This window comes from Carlito syrichta, unplaced genomic scaffold (genome assembly GCF_000164805.1).
Source record: "Carlito syrichta isolate Samal-C Ts95f unplaced genomic scaffold, Tarsius_syrichta-2.0.1 Scaffold316368, whole genome shotgun sequence".
Lineage (NCBI taxonomy): Eukaryota > Metazoa > Chordata > Mammalia > Primates > Tarsiidae > Carlito > Carlito syrichta.
Window position 1 is genome coordinate 576,338 of NW_007260464.1, and position 17,024 is coordinate 593,361.

Here is a 17,024-nt window from a genome sequence, read left to right on the forward strand (position 1 = left end):
AAATAAATAAAGTATAATATTCCTGTACTTTTGCCTAGCTTTGTCATTTTGTGCATATTTATCATGATTTTCTCTGAGAAGTGGAAAGTAAGTTCATATAGAAAGCTCTAAAGATATTGATTGGTAAAAATATACTCTAGAGTTGGAGAATGTCCCCATAATGCCATAATGATTTTGCCAACTTTCCCTGTAATTGAACATTAAATCTCCCTTTGAAGATTAGGGTTTTTTGTTTGTTTGGTTTTTTTTAACCAGCTAGTGTTTATGTTAGGCTGTGTTTTAGTGGGATTCTTAGAACATGTTAGTGCTTAGTACTATTATAAATTCACTCTCAGTTCTCTTATAAGTTCTGCATAGTCTGATTTCTTTCCTTTGTTTTTCTTACTCTTAATCATGATCCCTACATTTATCTTAGACCACTACATAATTACCTCCCTTCTCCAAAACATACTAATTATGCAAATTAAATATTAAAGTAATAGTACCACGGTTTGCATTAAAGAAGAAAGTCACTGCTTACATACTTTTTAAACAAACAATTGAAAAATGTGCTTCTTTTTGTAATTCTAATAGTACTACTGGCATTAATGTAGAGGGCACTAGTCAATATTTTGCATATTAAAAAACAGAATCACATACTATTTCAGTTTTCAGTTCTGTATCATCTGATTACTTACCGCTGTAGATGGGACACAGCAGTAATACAGTCTCGTTGCTGAGACTCTGCTGACTGGGCACATTTGAAGGTGGTCTGTGACAGGTAGGGCCAGGGTATGATCTTAGAAATAGGAATGAACCAGGCAATGTCCAGCATTGGTGGGGCAGAGGCACAAGTACTTTTCTTTCCTGGTTGCAGCTCTGGTTTCTGTATCATTCACTGGATCGCTTCTTGTTTTGCAAATTAAGGCAGCATAAGATGAAATGAAAAGGGAATTTTGTTTCCTGATTTTAATATTTGTGTTCATCTTTTTTCAAATGACAATTCCAGAAGCTTTTCTCATGAAATCCCTCAGAATAAAATTTTCTAAAAGCCAGGATTATTTTGTATTTTATTGCTCTTGTCCTTGAGAAATTCTACTGAGGAATATTTAATCTTTATCAGATCAATATAATAGTGTGCAGTAAAGTTAAATCTAGATGTACATCTATAAAATAACTGCCAATAAATAGAATGTTTAATTAATACTTTTTAAGGTTAAAAATTGCAATAGTGGAAACAAATCAGATACAGAATATAGACCACTCACTGGTTGCCTCAGAAAAAAAAGGTGCTGTTTTTTTCTGCAGGCAGTATCCCAGAATAGTTTGAAAGAGTATATGAGAGTTTCATCTGTATTATGCCTATTATAGAGCAAAGTATTTCATTGCAAGGGGAAGACCATTTTTAAAACAGAATTGGGGCTTTAATTCTATTTATTTCTTTCTTGCCCTCTTTTTCATAAGGTTTATTTGCCTGGGAATAAAAAACAGTAGTGAAATTGAGAGCGAAAGGAGAGAAGGTAAAGAATCACATGTGGAAAGAATCTTGTAATAAAATACTCCCCTAATGGATTAAAATCCCTTTAAAAGGAACACTTTCCTAAAGCTAAGATTATTTTGTTCCCTTTCCTTTGACCCCATATCTAATGAGTCACCAACCTCTTCCCGCATTCCTTTCAAAGCTCCAGGTCACTGGAATACACGTTTTGATTTTATGTGCCATCCTCTGATCGCGGTTGTCTTTCACTGTCCCCAGTTTATCCCTATAGTTCAGGCCTACTCATTCTTCAGGGGAGCCATCAACATTTCAGTTCTAGCCCCATGGCCCCAGTAAAACCTCTCTTCACTTGAGCTGGAAGTGGTTCTTCTCTCCTCTAAACCCCTTGTGGTCCATTTGACATTGGATGTCTCTTGTCCCAAGATGTCCAAATCCTGTTTTAAAACGTAATTTTTAAACCTTTCCTTTTTAAGTATGTAGATAGATGCCTCTTGGACTCCATTCTTATTCTTAGTGCAGTGTTGAATTAACTTCATTTATAGGCTTCATCTATATGTATATATAAATATATACATTTATATATGTTTTATATATAATATAATATAAACACTTCATATGTTATATACATAATCTATATATTATAATATATAAAGTGTGTTGGTACTTGGAAAGGGTATGTGTGACTGGGACTGTAATATTACTAAATCTGGATTGTATGAAGTGAACATCTTGTTCTGACACTGAGTAACTTGACTTTTAATTTTAACCTTGAAGGGATGTATGTGGGGCAGACTCTTAAATGTTTTTGACATTACAGAGCTAGAGTTCTTGAATTGATGAATTTTTAAAATCTTCTAATAGAAAGTCTGTCTCTTTTCACCTTGATTTCTGGTGGTTTCTACTTGACCTAAAAATAAAACATGAATTGTTAAAAGCGATTCAGTTGACATTGTCAATCTGTTCGTTGGAAAAATCATATTATTCTGTCGTTTGTTAGTGTTTTGTTGTGGACTGTATACTTTAATATTATTTGCTTTTATTTTTATAGCACATCGAAGCAGATCTGAAACTTATTTTATATCAGTGAACTTTGTGTCCTCATTCATTTAGTGAAAAACAGTTTTGTATCTGCTTTATGTTAGATATGCACAATAATGGATAAAAACCCGGGCTTTGAATTTGAGGGACTCATTCATGTGGTTGAGACAGAAGTGTGTGTGTGTATGTGTGTGTGTATGTGTGGTGTATGCAATAAATTGTTACTAATGCTATGATAGAAATATATGTGAGGCATAAAGGACCAAAATCTAGCAATTGTAGCCACTCTTATTTAAAAGTGTGAAGTTTAGTGAGCCCTAAATGTGTCAGCAAATTCCCAGTATGTTACTTGTAAGGATTAAATGAGATAATATATTTAATAGTTGCTATATAGAAAATGCAGACACTCTAATTTTCTGCTTTTATAGATTGTAAAACAAACTTAATTCAAAGTCATATGGTCAGTTTCCATAATAGAATCTAAACATTCTTCAACTCCAGTGACACAATCTTAGCATTTTTGTGTGGGAAAAGGCTTTATTCCATGTACTCTAGTGGCATGGTGGTGTTTATTTTAATAATGGAGATGTTAATATTTCCTTAACTTTTTTTTTTTGAGTCGTAGTCTCACTCTGTTGCCCAGGCTGGAGTGCAGTGGCATGCTCACGGCCACCCCAGTATTGACCTGCTGGGCTCCGGCGATCCTTCTGCCTCCGCCTTCCAAGTAGCCAGAACTACGGGCATGCGCTACCATGCCCTGCTAATTTTTTAGTTATTGTAGAGACGAGGTCTCATCAAGTTGTCTGGACTGGTCTCAAACCTGCAGGCTCAGGCAATCCACTCGCCTTGGCCTCCCAAAGTGCTGGGATAACAGGCTGAGCCACCGGCCTGGCCTGGCCTCCAGTTAAACTATCATTGAATAATATTGCCTATTGAAAATGAGAGTTGCTTATTTTTAAAGGGGGTCTTTTAAAAAAAATCCAAGTCCCAAACTTACAGAGTTCTGTAGGAAAGCAAATGTTATCACAAACCAGAAGTACTCACTGGTGGCCCAGTCATTCATAATACTGATTCCCAGCCTGTGGAATTCTCCCAGCACCTTTGTGTGCCGTATGCCTGACCCATAGTATCTAGGTAGCTTTGAGGTTCCCTGGGCAGCTGCACAAGTCTTTCTGTAAATGCTTCGGCAAATGCCTCTGAGTCAGGATGGGTTGGAAATCAACTCTTAACACCTTACCATCAAAGGAGGAGGGTGTTTCCTCTCCTAGAGGTCAGTTCACCTCCTGCGTAAGGACTAAGGGACATTGCTGAATCTACATGAGAATAATGTTAAGAGAGCTAAGGAGAAGGTATTCCTAGGATGTTGTACAGAAAAAAAAAACTTGCTTCTACTGTACTTTGCCAATACAGAATGCTTCTGGGATTGAATGTGTGGAAGATTTCCCCTGTACACCAAGCAGGTCACCAGCTGGGTGTCCACTAATTTAATCCTCACAATATCTACCTAGACATAGTGTTAAATCCCACAGGTTGAAGACCCAACCCCACAAAACTGCCCTCCCACATGCCGATTGAAAAGGCCCATATAGTTTTATCTGTACTTCTGATTGACCAGCTTATATGTTGGGGTTCCCACAACCCCCCCCCAGGTTTGATTGATTTGCTAGTGGCTCATAGGACTTCAGGAAATACTTTACTTACATTTACCAGCTTATTACAGAGGATGTTATGAAGGAGATGGATGAAGAGGTGCCTGGGGCCAGCTATGGGAGAAGAGATGAGTTTCCACACTCTTTTAAAAAAATTATTTATTTTAAATATGTGGGGTACAATTCGGGTTAGGTATACACATGTTCATTATGCAGGTATCCTTGTTCATTATGCAGGTACCCCCCTCCCCTGGCAGTTTCCCACTACTGCCAGTACCGCCTCTGCCCTCCCCTGGCAGTTTCCCACCACTGCCAATCCCTTTCTTATAGCATTTCAATAGTTGTTCAAGGTTCGCTTATGAGTGAGAACATGTGATACTCAGTTCTTTGTTTCGGTGATAGAGCACTCAGTATTATAGCCTCTATGTCCATCCAAGTTGCTGTGAAGTCCATAATTTTGTCCTTCTTTATGGCTGTATAATATTTCACTGTGTATTATGTACCACATTTATTTTTTATCCAGTTCTCTTTCAGTGGGCAGCATGGTTGGTTCTCTGTTTATGCTATTGTAAATAATGCTGCAATAAACATTCGTGTGCAGGTTTCTTTTTCATAGAGTGATTTGAGTTCCTCCAGGTATATTCTCAGTAGGGGGATTGCAGGGTCATATGAGAGGTTGATTTTTAGATCTTTTAGCAATCGCCATACTGTTTTCCAGAGAGGCTATGCTAGTTTACACTCCCGCCAACAGTGTAGAAGTGTTCCCTTTTCGCTGCATTCTCTCCAGGATGTGTTGTTTTTTGAGTCATTGAAGATGGCAATCTTGACTGGAGTTAGGTGGTATCTTAGTGTGGTTTTAATGTGCATTTCTTTGATGACTAGTGAGGCTGAGCATTTTTTCATGTATCTGTTGGCTGCTTGTATGTCTTCTTTCGGGAAGTGACTATTCCTATCTTTTGCCCACTTTGTAATGGGGCTGTTTGTTTTTTCTTTTCGGCACATTCGAGTTCCTTGTAGATCCTAGATGTTAGGTCTTTGTAAGATACACATTTGGCAAATAGTTTTTCCCAGTCTGTGGACTGTCTCCCTGCTCTCTTGATGGTTTCTTTGGCTTTGCGGAAGCTTACCAGTCTGATGAGATCTCACTTGTCTATCTTATCTCTTATGGCATGGACACTTGGGGTTTTGATCAGGAATTGGTTACCAATTCCAATTCCCATAGGGTGTCTCCTGCATTATCTAAGGTTCTTATAGTTTGATATTTTACGTTTAGGTCTTTAATCCATTTAGAGTTGATTTTTGTTTATGGTGGTAGGTAGGGGTCTTGTTTTTATCTTCTGCATGGAACTTCCACAGTTCAGCTACATCAGAACCCATCCAGACCCAGTCCTTTTGAGTTTTTTTATACTTTTTAAAATTTTTATGGAGGCTTCATCATGTAGGCATGACTGATTAAAGCATTGGCCGCTGGTGACTAGCTTGGCCATCAGTCCTCCTCTCCCTAGAGATTACAGGTCGGGCCAAAAGACTAAACCCTCTGATCATGCTTTGCTCATTAGCATACACAAAGACACTTATGACTTTGGAGATTCTAAGGATTTCAGGGGCTATTTGTTAGGAAATGAGGAGACCAAATATATATTTTACAGTATCACAGGTGTCTTTAAAGAAAAAGTTGTTATTTTATGAATATGTAAAATTTACTAATAAAGAAAGAGCATGTTAAATATTTCACGGTGGCTTCTACATTGTAGGCACTTTTTGTATTATTAATTTAGTATCCCTAACCGTGAGGTAGGTAGTAGGATTTTCCTGTTCACTAAGCCTCAGAGAGCCTTATTGAGCAATTACTTCTGAGCCTATCTGTACACTACTATATTGTTTAGCATGGCACCATTTTTGGTCATTATTTTTCTCTCCAACTGTGCCTGACTTCTGTTTTCCCATGGTTTAATTATCCTATTCAGCCTTGCTATTTGATATTATCCTAGTGTATAATAATCAGGGTTCTGAGTTCTGTATGCTGTAGGAGGAGAATAATGGAGAACTGACTCCTTTATGTGCTAGAATTAAATTTAAGGAAAACATTTATATTGCTTAGACTTACCAATTGTTTGAGGCTTTCTATGGCATGATCATCTTTTTTCTCTTTGGAGAAGAGGAAATTGGGAAGAGGTAAAAAATAGCATGGTATCAACCCAAATGAGTTTGTTGGAAGAGATCAGAAGCTAGAAAGAGGAGGCCCTGAAGGAATGTTTTAAGGAAAAAAGATATGACTAGGCGTACTTTATTATTTAAACTGTATGGAAATCTACTTTTATTAAACTAGTAATACAAGTACTTTAATAGTATTTTATTTAAGATAGTTGGTCTTGCTAGCAGAATTTGATATGGATATTATCGAGTTCTTGATAGCTTTATATTTGATGTCAATGACTAAGTGAGATAAGCTACAGTACTTTAGTGCCTTCTGCTAATTAATTAAAAGTAAAGTGAACTAGGCACTTCCTGAACAGTAGGTAAAAGGATCTAGAGGCAGAAAGATCAACTAGAAAATAGTCTCATCCAACATGAAGGACTATGTTCAGGTACCTGCAACTGAACTCGAAAAGCCTTATGAATTGACTTCAACAAGAGGGTCAACCACATTTCTATACTTGAGTATGTCCAGTGATTTTATTTTACTTCTTGTGATGTTTATAATTACAGTATTCTCTTATTAAAATAGTCTCTAGAGTAATTTCTTTTGTGGTTATTATTGCTGGTCATTTCAGCCTTAGATTATCTTTGATATAATTGTATAGAAATCTGAGTAAATTGAAAAATTTGACCTAATTTTAAATATCTTCTTTACTGTGGGTAGCTTTTTATTGATAGCAAATGGTCAAAAAGGTGTTTTTGTTTTGTTTGGGGCTGTCCTGAGAAACTCACGTGATTATTTATATCCCTATATGGCAGTGCATTCCTGCATGTATAGGCACACATATTCCTGCAATTATGTTCATCAGTCATTATTTGTAGAAAGCTAAACTGTTTAAAGTAATTTAGAAATTTTCCAATACTTAAGTTTTATGTGGCAATTACCCTCTGAAGTCATCAGATCTGAGTTGGAATTATAACTCCTTGGATCCTTACCATTTTTGTGATATTGGGCAAAATCGACCTCTCTAAGCCTGTTTTCTTGTTATTCAGTGGAAATCATAAAGTCCTTAGTACGGTGCTGCACACGTCAGGTTCAGAAAATGGCAGTTACCCCCGCTGATACTGACATTGTTACTGACATTGTTATTGACAGCTTCTTGTGAATCATGTGAAATTTATTTATGTGATTTTTTAAGTGATTATAGCAGAGGCTTTCTCAGTGTTGGGAAATTGAGCTTAAGGATTCTCGATCATCTCTGCTTACCCTGATTGTAATACTGCTCTTCCAGCATTACTAATAATAGCTAACATTTTATTAAGTATTTACTTAGTAAGAGCCTTATATATAATTTTATTTAATTTTTACAATTCTTATGAAGACGGTGTTATTGCATCTTTTTCCTGATGTGGAAATATAGGTGTAGTAAGACAAAGTAACCTCACCTGCTGGGCAGAGGGAGGCTTTGCATCCCCTTCAGGTCTGTGTGACTCCAAAATCCCTGCTCTTCCGCCCTACCACTGTCCATTTGGTAGTTTGCCCTTTGCTTATCTGTCTCTCCAAGGAGACCCCAACTTTCTGAAAGTGGGGACTGGATATTGTTTGCATTCCAAATTCACATTTATTTTTCAAGCTTCTTTAAATTAAATGCAGTGTATAAAGAGTAATATCTGAAAGTGTCCATTTAAGTGAAACTTAATAGCTTACTAAGAGTATTTACTTATTAAAAATAGCAAAACTTCCTGTTTTGATGGGAAACTTGAAGCATCAGGACTTGTTTTTCAGCCCCATTGCCAGTCTCTGCCATGAGAACAATTTGCATTTACTATATTTGGCTTTTCATTAATGCTAGCAAAGTATTCACCTTAATCGTCTTTTCAGGTTATAAGCTTCTTTCATCATTGCAATACAGTACTTGGCTCAGTTCCTGTATGATAACTGCTTAATGCATATTTGACTTTAATTTATTTCAGTGTCAGTATTAATATTTATCTGAAGTATTTTTAGATGATTCCTGTTGCTTGGAATTTATCAGTGAGCAAAGCAACAATCCCTGCCTTCATCTGAGCTCATGTCCTGGTGAGGGGAGACAGATGAGGACCACTAAACACAACAGGAACATTATTTAATATGTTAGGTGATAAGTGTTATGGGAAAAAGAAAATAGAGTGGGGAAAGGGTGGTGGCCAGAGAAGTTTCCGTGAAGAATGAAAGGAGGTGACAGTGAATATTTGGGCATGCTCCAAAGGGAACAGTGAGAACAAAGCTCCCAAGGAGGGTGCCTACTTCTTAGGGTTAGTGGGGAGACTACTGTGACTGGAGTGGAGTGAATTGAGACAGGTGGGTGGGGATGTGCAGGGAGTTGTAGGGGATGAGATCAGAAAGAAGGTAAAGGGAATGTGGGGATACTTTTGTGTTACGGGATGAATTTGGTAGGGGGTATGTGTGTCTTTGGGGAGGAGATAAGAAATTCCACTCTCTCTTTTCTTAATCATGTATTGATTTGTATGCTATTTTCTATTTGTGGCCGTTTGAACTTTTTATTTTAAATAGTCCACTAATATTCAAACACTTAAATTTCTAGGCCAGTTTACAATATTAATCTGTGTGCATTTTGTTTTGTTTTTTTCACAGGAGTGTGCTGCTGCTGTTCTGCCTTGCGTCCTCGCTACAAACGCCTGGTGGACAACATATTCCCTGAGGATCCCAAAGTAATTTGATCCACATCTACTGACCCTTCTCTTTGCTGACCCATCCTGCCCCCCGCTGACCTCCCTAAGGTTTCCCTAATTTCATTTCTCTACTTGTACCCCTACATCTCATCATGTATACTATTTTTATACTTTCCTTTTTTTTTTTTAACTTTTAAAAGACTCCTGCTTGCTTGTTTAATTTTCAATTCTTTTCATATATTAGGCACAAATTTGGAGTGACAGACAATTGATGTTCTTTTACAGTATATATAATGCCTAGTTTAAGTAACTTTCATAAAAAAATGTATGAACTAGCTCTAGATTATTTATACTAAATGCTCAGGATACAACTGTGAACAGAAATATGGTTTTCTACTCTTACCAACCACATAGATAAGCAAATTGGTAATGACGATGTTGTATGAAAAAATGTTGTAACAGACAAATGGAGGGCAGGCTACTATTGGAGTAGACAGGAGCGACATCTAATTTAGGTTGAGGAGAAGAAAGGCCTGGAGGAAAGGAAATCTAAGCTAACATCTAAAGAATAAGTAGGAGTTGGCCACACAATTTATAGAAGAGAATTGAGAGGTAAAGACTGTTCTGGGAAGACTTATGGTTGTTTATTTATTTATTTTTACTTAAATATTGTTTTTTCAATAAAAATCAACTTTATTCGTGAAGATTACTGGTTTCAAAGCAACTGGGTTTGTGTAATTTTGTTTGACACTGCCTTAAACTTTCTAAGATTCCTTTAGTTTCATGTTAAATGGGTATGAACAAAAACATGTTGCATGGGTTTTGACTTCTAGAAATTATTTTAAAATGTAGCTGGCTACATAAATCTCTTGGCTATCTTAACGTTAGCTTAATGTTGATATAGCTCATTTTTAATCAAATCTGTTTAAACATTTAGCTATGTAGAGAGGTTAATCAATTCAATATTATTGGCTGCCAGCAACCCTGGATAATTTTTGGCATATTAAAAACCCTAAGCTATGATACTTGCCTTTAAGGGCCTTTCCACCTATTAACTGACATAAAATAAGAACATATGAAGTAGTAAATGTATTTAATCAGTACGTAGAATGCTAAGTAATTCGGGTGGAACATTTTTGCCTCTAAAGAAGGGAGGTCTCACTGTGGGTTAGCAATTTCGGGGAAGCAGTCTCAGAGGAAATGAGATTTGCTGAGCTTTGAAGGATACGTATCATCTGGAGAGGTAGACAAGATTAGTCTCTTCATTGCAATTGAGGGGAAACAGAAAAGATATAGGAGAGCAAGAGATGCCTCTGAGCAAGTTGACCCGCTAGGCTTCAAAGGTTCATCTAGATTAATTGTAGAGTGTATTGGATAGTAAGTGTTGATCATGGTTTCTGATTTGAAATGTGAGGTGTTGCCAGTTAATAGACTGGTTAGTCAGTCATTATTTCCCTGAAGAATCTGGGACATAGGGTTACTGAAGGTAAGGTGGAGGCCAAATGTTGGAGGAATATGAATGACAGGCTAGGCACCTACTTTACCCATTTTAACTCGTAGTTAATGAGGGAATTTTGAACACTTGATTGTGGTGGTAGCAATAGTAAATTAGAGAATGATTACAGAAATAATCTTTACTTTTTGCCAAGGATTTATTTAAATAGGAATATGTAAAATAAGATTTAAAAAAAAGTTTATATGAACCTTGCATACATAGGGCAAACATTACTCAACTTGCCATATTTATTTTTAATTTATTGAAACAAAACTCTTGCTATGTATCATAATGGATCAGACAGTAGGTGCTCAAATGCAGAGGTATGTATGTCGTAGTTCCTGTCTTCAAAGAACAATCTAGTGGGGGGGACATATAGGCAGTTTCTTAAAATTACTAGCCATGTGATCTTGGTCAAGTCCTTCAGTTTCTTATCTTATAGTGAAAGTAATAAATAATAGCTATGTCATAAAGCTCTCTTAAGGACTAAGTGAGTTAATATAATTCTTTTTTCACTGTTGCTTTCCTAGTGTCTATCACAGTACCTGGCACATAGTTGGCTCTCAGTATTTATTTAATGAATGGAAAGACAGAATGATAAAATGTCACAGCGAAGTTAAGTGCTGTGAACTAAAAGAACATATAGTAGGAACATCTCACCCAGTCTTGGGAGGGAGTTTTGGTAAGGTGCTATGAAGGTTCTTAGGAGGAAGATGAGATTTGAAGGACGAGTAGGAGTAAAGAAGAGAAGGATTCCTTGGCAAAGAAGTGAGCTGAGTGAAAGAAGTTATGCACAAAAGAGCTGCAAACTGTATGATTCTGTTTATGTTAAATACATCTGCTGATTCTTAGTGATGAAAAGTACAGCAGTGGTTGCCTGAAGAGGGAGAGATGGTCTGCAGAGTCCAGAGGGAGCCTTTTGCAAATGGTGGTGATGTTCTGTACGCGTTGAGCATCCCTGATCCAAAAGTCCAAAATCCATAATGTTCTGAAATCTGAAACTTTTGGGACACTGCCATGACATTCAGGGGAAATGCTCATTGGAGCATTTTGGATTTGGGGATTTTGGATTAGGGATGCTCCACCAGTTAAGTATCTGCAAATATTTCAAAAACTGAAAAAAATCTAGAATTGAAAACACTTCTAGTCCTAAGCATTTTGGATAAGAGATACTCAACCTGCATCTTGTTTGTAGCGGTGGTTTCACAGGTTTATACAACTGTCACATTTCAAATTTCATACTTTAAGTAGATGCAGTTGACTATATATAAGTTATTCCTCAGTAAAATTAGTAAGGGATTTAAAAATGGAGATGAGGTATAATCATAGTTAAATGATGATGTAGAAAATTGATTCAGAGGGAGAAGTTAAAGAATCAGGAATGGGGGGAGGGGCATCCTACTGATGCAGCCAGATCCTGGGGCTGTGTGGAAGAGAACAAGATCAGAGGCCACCAAGTCCTCCTAGATAGGAACATTAGGCTCTTTCATTTTGCCTGGGGCAGGGTTTCTCAGCTTAGGTTTTTTGGCATTTTGTTCCAGGTAATTCTTTGCTTTTGGGGCCTGTCCTGTGCATTGTGGAACGTTCAGCAGCACCCCTGGCCTCTACCCACTAGATTCTTACCTTCCCCAGCCGTGACAGCCCAAGGTGCTCTTTGGGGCAAAGTTACTTCTGGTTGATATCTGCTGGCCAAGAGGGCATTGAGAAAGCAGGGGTGTTTTATCAGTAAATTCTAATCTGATGGCTTCCACATTTCTGAGAAAGAAAAGGGTTCGTTTGCTGTCAGAGAAGGAAGAAAGGCAGCAAAGTGGCAAGTTTGAGGAAAGTGGAGTAGTGCAAAAATAGGAGGATGTAACTCCACTAGGGAACCAGTGAAGTTGGAAACACAAACCTATAACGTTTTTAGTTGTAGAGTTGTCATCTGACACAAAATTTTTTCTCTCCCTTCTCACCTCTTACAGTATTCCTAAGCAGCATTTACTGACTTGGTCTTCATATGGCCAAGACGTTTAGGGTGATGATTGGGGAGAATAGTTAGATCTGTTGCCCATCATTCTATAGAGGGTGGAGACAAGTGACAGTTTTATAATTCTATATCAGGGATCTGTTATTGTTACTTTTTTAATGTACTGAATAAGTATAGATTCATATAGTTCTGAATACTCTCACATTCATTAATTACAGTAAAACTATAATGATATCGGTAAGTTCTGAATCATTAAAAATGCAATATGTTCACTGTTGTATTTGTAAAGTCAAAAAGTCTTAATAATATATAAATCTCAAATTTTTAAATTTAAACAAATTTTGTTTGAAATTTTTCACTCAGCCCATTTTCATATACTGCAGATAATTAAACTGTCTCTCTGTAAAATTATGGAAAGTGTTAGTGTCTAATTCATTGTTTTGTGAAAATACATTTAAATGTTTTGCCTAAATGGGGCGTTTTATTTTTTTAGCTTTTTGAAAGTTCTTTGTATCCATAATGCTAAACATTAGCACTAAGGAGATTATGTCCAGAAAGGTTCTGCATAAATACAAACTAATCTCCAATCTAAAACCTCCAAAAAGGAAAAATGTGAAGTCGGCAATATTTTAAAATACAAAAAAAAAAAAACAACAAAAACCGAAAATATAGATCATCTATTTATTTTGTTATTCTTCTTATCTTTAGGATGGCCTTGTGAAAGCTGATATGGAGAAATTGACATTTTATGCAGTATCTGCTCCAGAGAAACTGGATCGAATTGGTTCTTACCTGGCAGAAAGGTTGAGCAGGGATGTTGTCAGACATCGTTCTGGGTAAGGAAACTAATTGCTGCTAATATAGTAACTTTGGAAAATTTGTTTTAGGCTAAATCGTTACATAAGTTTTTTTTGGCATCTAGTCAGACAAAGATAATCTATGGTGGGTAAAATACTATGGTATGATACAAAAAAATGTGTAATACTTGATGCTGTAGCTTTTCTTACTTTCCTTGTGGTCAGGTTTTATGAATAGACTCGTTAGTTAACAGAGTTACCTTTAGCTTAAGTATTCATTAATTTTTGAGATTTCTCTAGTGGCAAATTGACTCTTTTAGTCTATCAGTGCCATACTGTAATTTAAAAATCAGAAGTCTCTGAATTGAAAACAAACAGAAAGATCCTGTTAACCAGTTGATTTTTTTTTTTTTTTTTCACACAGCTTCACTTTTACCTCCTAAAGAGGCATAAGATAGAATCATGTTAGGCTTAGATACCAAGGTTCAGAAGATGTACTCATGTTGATTTGGAACTGTGCTACCTATCTTCCTACCTATAAGTAAAGATCTGCCATCTAATGCATTCTTTGGTTTGAACAGCAATAACCTTGAAATTTGGATTAGAAATACTTTTATGGTCATCGTTTATTAAAGTATTTCATTTTCTAAGTGATGCATTGGCTTTCTACCTTCACACTGTTACCACTTCGAACATTTTAGTGAGTTGAGGCACAGATAGTTTTATGGTTAATTGTTGAAGGAATGTTATTTAAGGACTGAATTTTTTTTAAGATTGACCTTTTTTATTGATACATAATATTTTACTTACCTTTTTTTTTTTTTTGAGTTGGAGTCTCACTCTGTCGCCCAGACCGGAGTGCAGTGGCACGCCCCTGGCCACCGCAGCCTCTACCTGCTGGGCTTTGGCGATCCTTCTGCCCCAGCCTTTCAAGTAGCCAGAACTACAGACTACCACGCCCCAGCTAATTTTTGATTTTATTGTAGAGACGAGGTCTCCCCAAGTTGTCCGGGTGGGCCTCGAACCCGTGGGCTCAGGCAATTCACTCACCTCGGCCTCCCAAAGTGCTGGGATTACAGGCTGAGCAACCGAACCTGGGCCTGTTTTACTTATCTTTAGGGTACATGTGAGTATTTGTTACATGTATAAAATGTGTAAAGATCAAGTCAGGATATTTGGGGGTCCGCATCACCGTGTGTATTTATTTTTTCTATGTGTTGGAAACATTGAAGTTCTCTCTTCTAGCTACTTTGAAATATGTGATAGTTTGTTGGTATCTGTAGTCACTCTGCTGTTACTGAGTATTAGAACTTACTCCTTCTATCTAACTGTATGTTTGTACTCATTAATCAATCTCTCTTTATCCTCCCTCCCACTTACACACCCTTCCCAGCCTCTGGTATCTATTTGAATTTTAACTTTTAGTACGAGAATTAAAATCTGATGAATTGTAAAGTAAAATTTATGAGATATTTATTTATAATACTTTGTGACTGATTGTGTTTTATCTACTTATAGTTACAAATATAAGATTATATTGGAAATTTAAGCATACTGCTTTAATAACTGTTTCGGGCCACATACGAATAAATATGATTAAACGCCTGGATATTTGAAAATGTCCCTATTTACAAAGAAAAATACAAACAAAGATAATGTTAAAGATACTTGGAGAGAGTTGTTTTAAGGAGAAAATGAAGGAGGACAGTATAATTGTTGTATACTTTGACAGTAGAATTATTTTATAATCTACTCAAATCATTAATGCTATATGAGAATTAAGATTTTACTTAGACATTACTAAATTTGCCTTTTTTATTCTGTGTTTCAATAAGATTATTTCAATTGTTTTAATGAAAAACACTTAGGAGAATTAGGAGAGGTAGAATGCTTTGATGCTTTTGTTCTGTTACATGCAGGTATGTTTTAATTGCTATGGAGGCCTTGGACCAACTTCTTATGGCTTGTCATTCTCAAAGCATCAAGCCATTTGTAGAAAGTTTTCTTCATATGGTGGCAAAGCTGCTGGAATCAGGGGAACCGAAGCTGCAAGTTCTTGGAACAAACTCTGTGAGTAAAACTATTTTCTTACTAATTTCAATTTTAATGAGCATATCCAGAATTAATCCCTTCTTAGAATTTCTTTTTGTGTTAGATACTTTTTATTTCTACCCTTTTTTAAAAATTGTAAACTGTTTCAAACACAGAAGAATATGGAGCATAATATAGTATATCTGTATACACACTGATCAAGAAAGTAAAATGTTAAGCAATATTAATATCATTGAATGCATATACATATTCATTTTTGTTATAAGTAGTACATAGTAGTAATAAATGTTAATTCTATGCAACATTGGTTCAGATGTTTTTAAGGAAGTAATACATGTTGGGAGAGGGCTTAGGATGACTGACTAGAAGCAGCCTGTACTTCTCTGAATGGAGCAAACCAAAGGAGAGACCCTCAGCGCTCATAGCAGGATGTGACTGAGAGCACACCCATGTCCCACCAGGACCAACAGAGAGCAACGAGGGGAAAAAGTGGTCAGCCTGTGTTAGAACCAGGCAACCTCCTCCGCTGGGTGGCCAACCAGAGCAGTGAGCAACCTCTGGACGCGGGGGACATGTTAGCCTGGGAAATCAGGACTTTGAAGGGTCCTCAAGCCCTGCTGACTCCAGTCTCCCTCAGGAAGCTGCCTGGATACTATGTAGCCACGTCTACCAGAGCCCTCACAAAGCTGTGTAGGCAAGTGAGCCCTGAATGGCTCTGGCTGAGTCATCCCAGAACTCAATTTCTGCAGACTGCTTTCTGCGGCCAGATCCTAAGATCCTAGGCCGGTGAGGAAATGGGAAGTTCTGACACTTTCATTTGCCCCAAGAGCAAATTCCATTGCCTATGGTTGGCAGTTTGCATCATGTTGCTGCAAGAGGACTTGCTGCTTGCTGCACCTTTGAGCATGGACTGCCTGAGTCAATGGTGGAGGAGCTAGGTGGAACCTGCCACTCCAGTAACTCTTCTCTCCCAGTGAACTCTTGTGCAGCAGAGGTGGCACTGCCGTTCTTGCAGCATTGCCACAGTGGCCAGGAGACCTCCCCACTTTCTCACTGGGTTAGCCAGTTGCACACACAGGTGGGAATTTGAGCACAGACCTGTCTGACCTAGCCCACCCCAACCGGCTTTTCTTCGCACCCATTTTGAAAGTTCAATATGGACAGGGAATTTCGGGAGTCCCTATAGCCCTGCCCACCACCTGGGTCATCTGAATACTTCCCTGGGGCAATAAAGGCCAAGCAGAAAGCCCACAGCCACCACCGCAGCTGGCTCTTCAGGTGCCACCTCCTGGCCAGAGGTCAACTGACGCAGACCATTACAACATGACACAATAACACAGTGCTTAGGAAGGTCTATTCCCAGACCTCAGCTAACACTACTATCCCAGCCACCTCAGCCACTCAGGAGGCCTTGAGCCTGTGAACTTTACAGATGGCAATTGAGAAAGCCATCACACTAAGGCTACCTATAACCAAGGATATCCTGTAGAGTCTGCTTCATCTTTCTGCCAACCTCATTAGACCTAGTACTTGCTCCTGCCACTGGGAAAACAGAGGACTGACCTGCTCAACTCATTTCTGCCTAGCATTGTTATCCCCTGTCCCCCTTCAGGAGTAAGAGCAAAGACCATATCACTGCATATCTTGCAGACTAGTCCATAGTTTAAGGCATCAGAGAGAGTCTCCAGAGGGTCTTCCAGAGATGCCAGTGACCAACTATCCTTAGACTTTAACCCTT

At 37.6% G+C, this 17,024-nt stretch overlaps 1 protein-coding gene across 6 annotated transcripts in view; it reads left to right on the plus strand.

Moving 5' to 3' along the window:
• The window catches only part of EFR3A (EFR3 homolog A), a 125,488-nt gene that overhangs the window by 41,081 nt on the left and 67,383 nt on the right, over window positions 1-17,024 (plus strand). For 4 of the 6 annotated variants that reach the window (XR_002481330.1, XM_021707071.1, XM_021707070.1 and 1 more), the window contains 3 exons: window positions 8,939-9,015; window positions 13,146-13,273; window positions 15,154-15,304. Coding sequence is in view for 4 of the 6 variants with exons in the window: in XM_021707071.1 (XP_021562746.1) it covers window positions 8,939-9,015; window positions 13,146-13,273; window positions 15,154-15,304 (356 nt within the window). In the remaining 2 variants the exon portion in view is untranslated. Of the gene's footprint in view, window positions 1-8,938; window positions 9,085-13,145; window positions 13,274-15,153; window positions 15,305-17,024 lie in introns of all 6 variants that reach the window. The other 2 variants (XR_002481331.1, XM_008074204.2) reach the window with 1 other exon arrangement.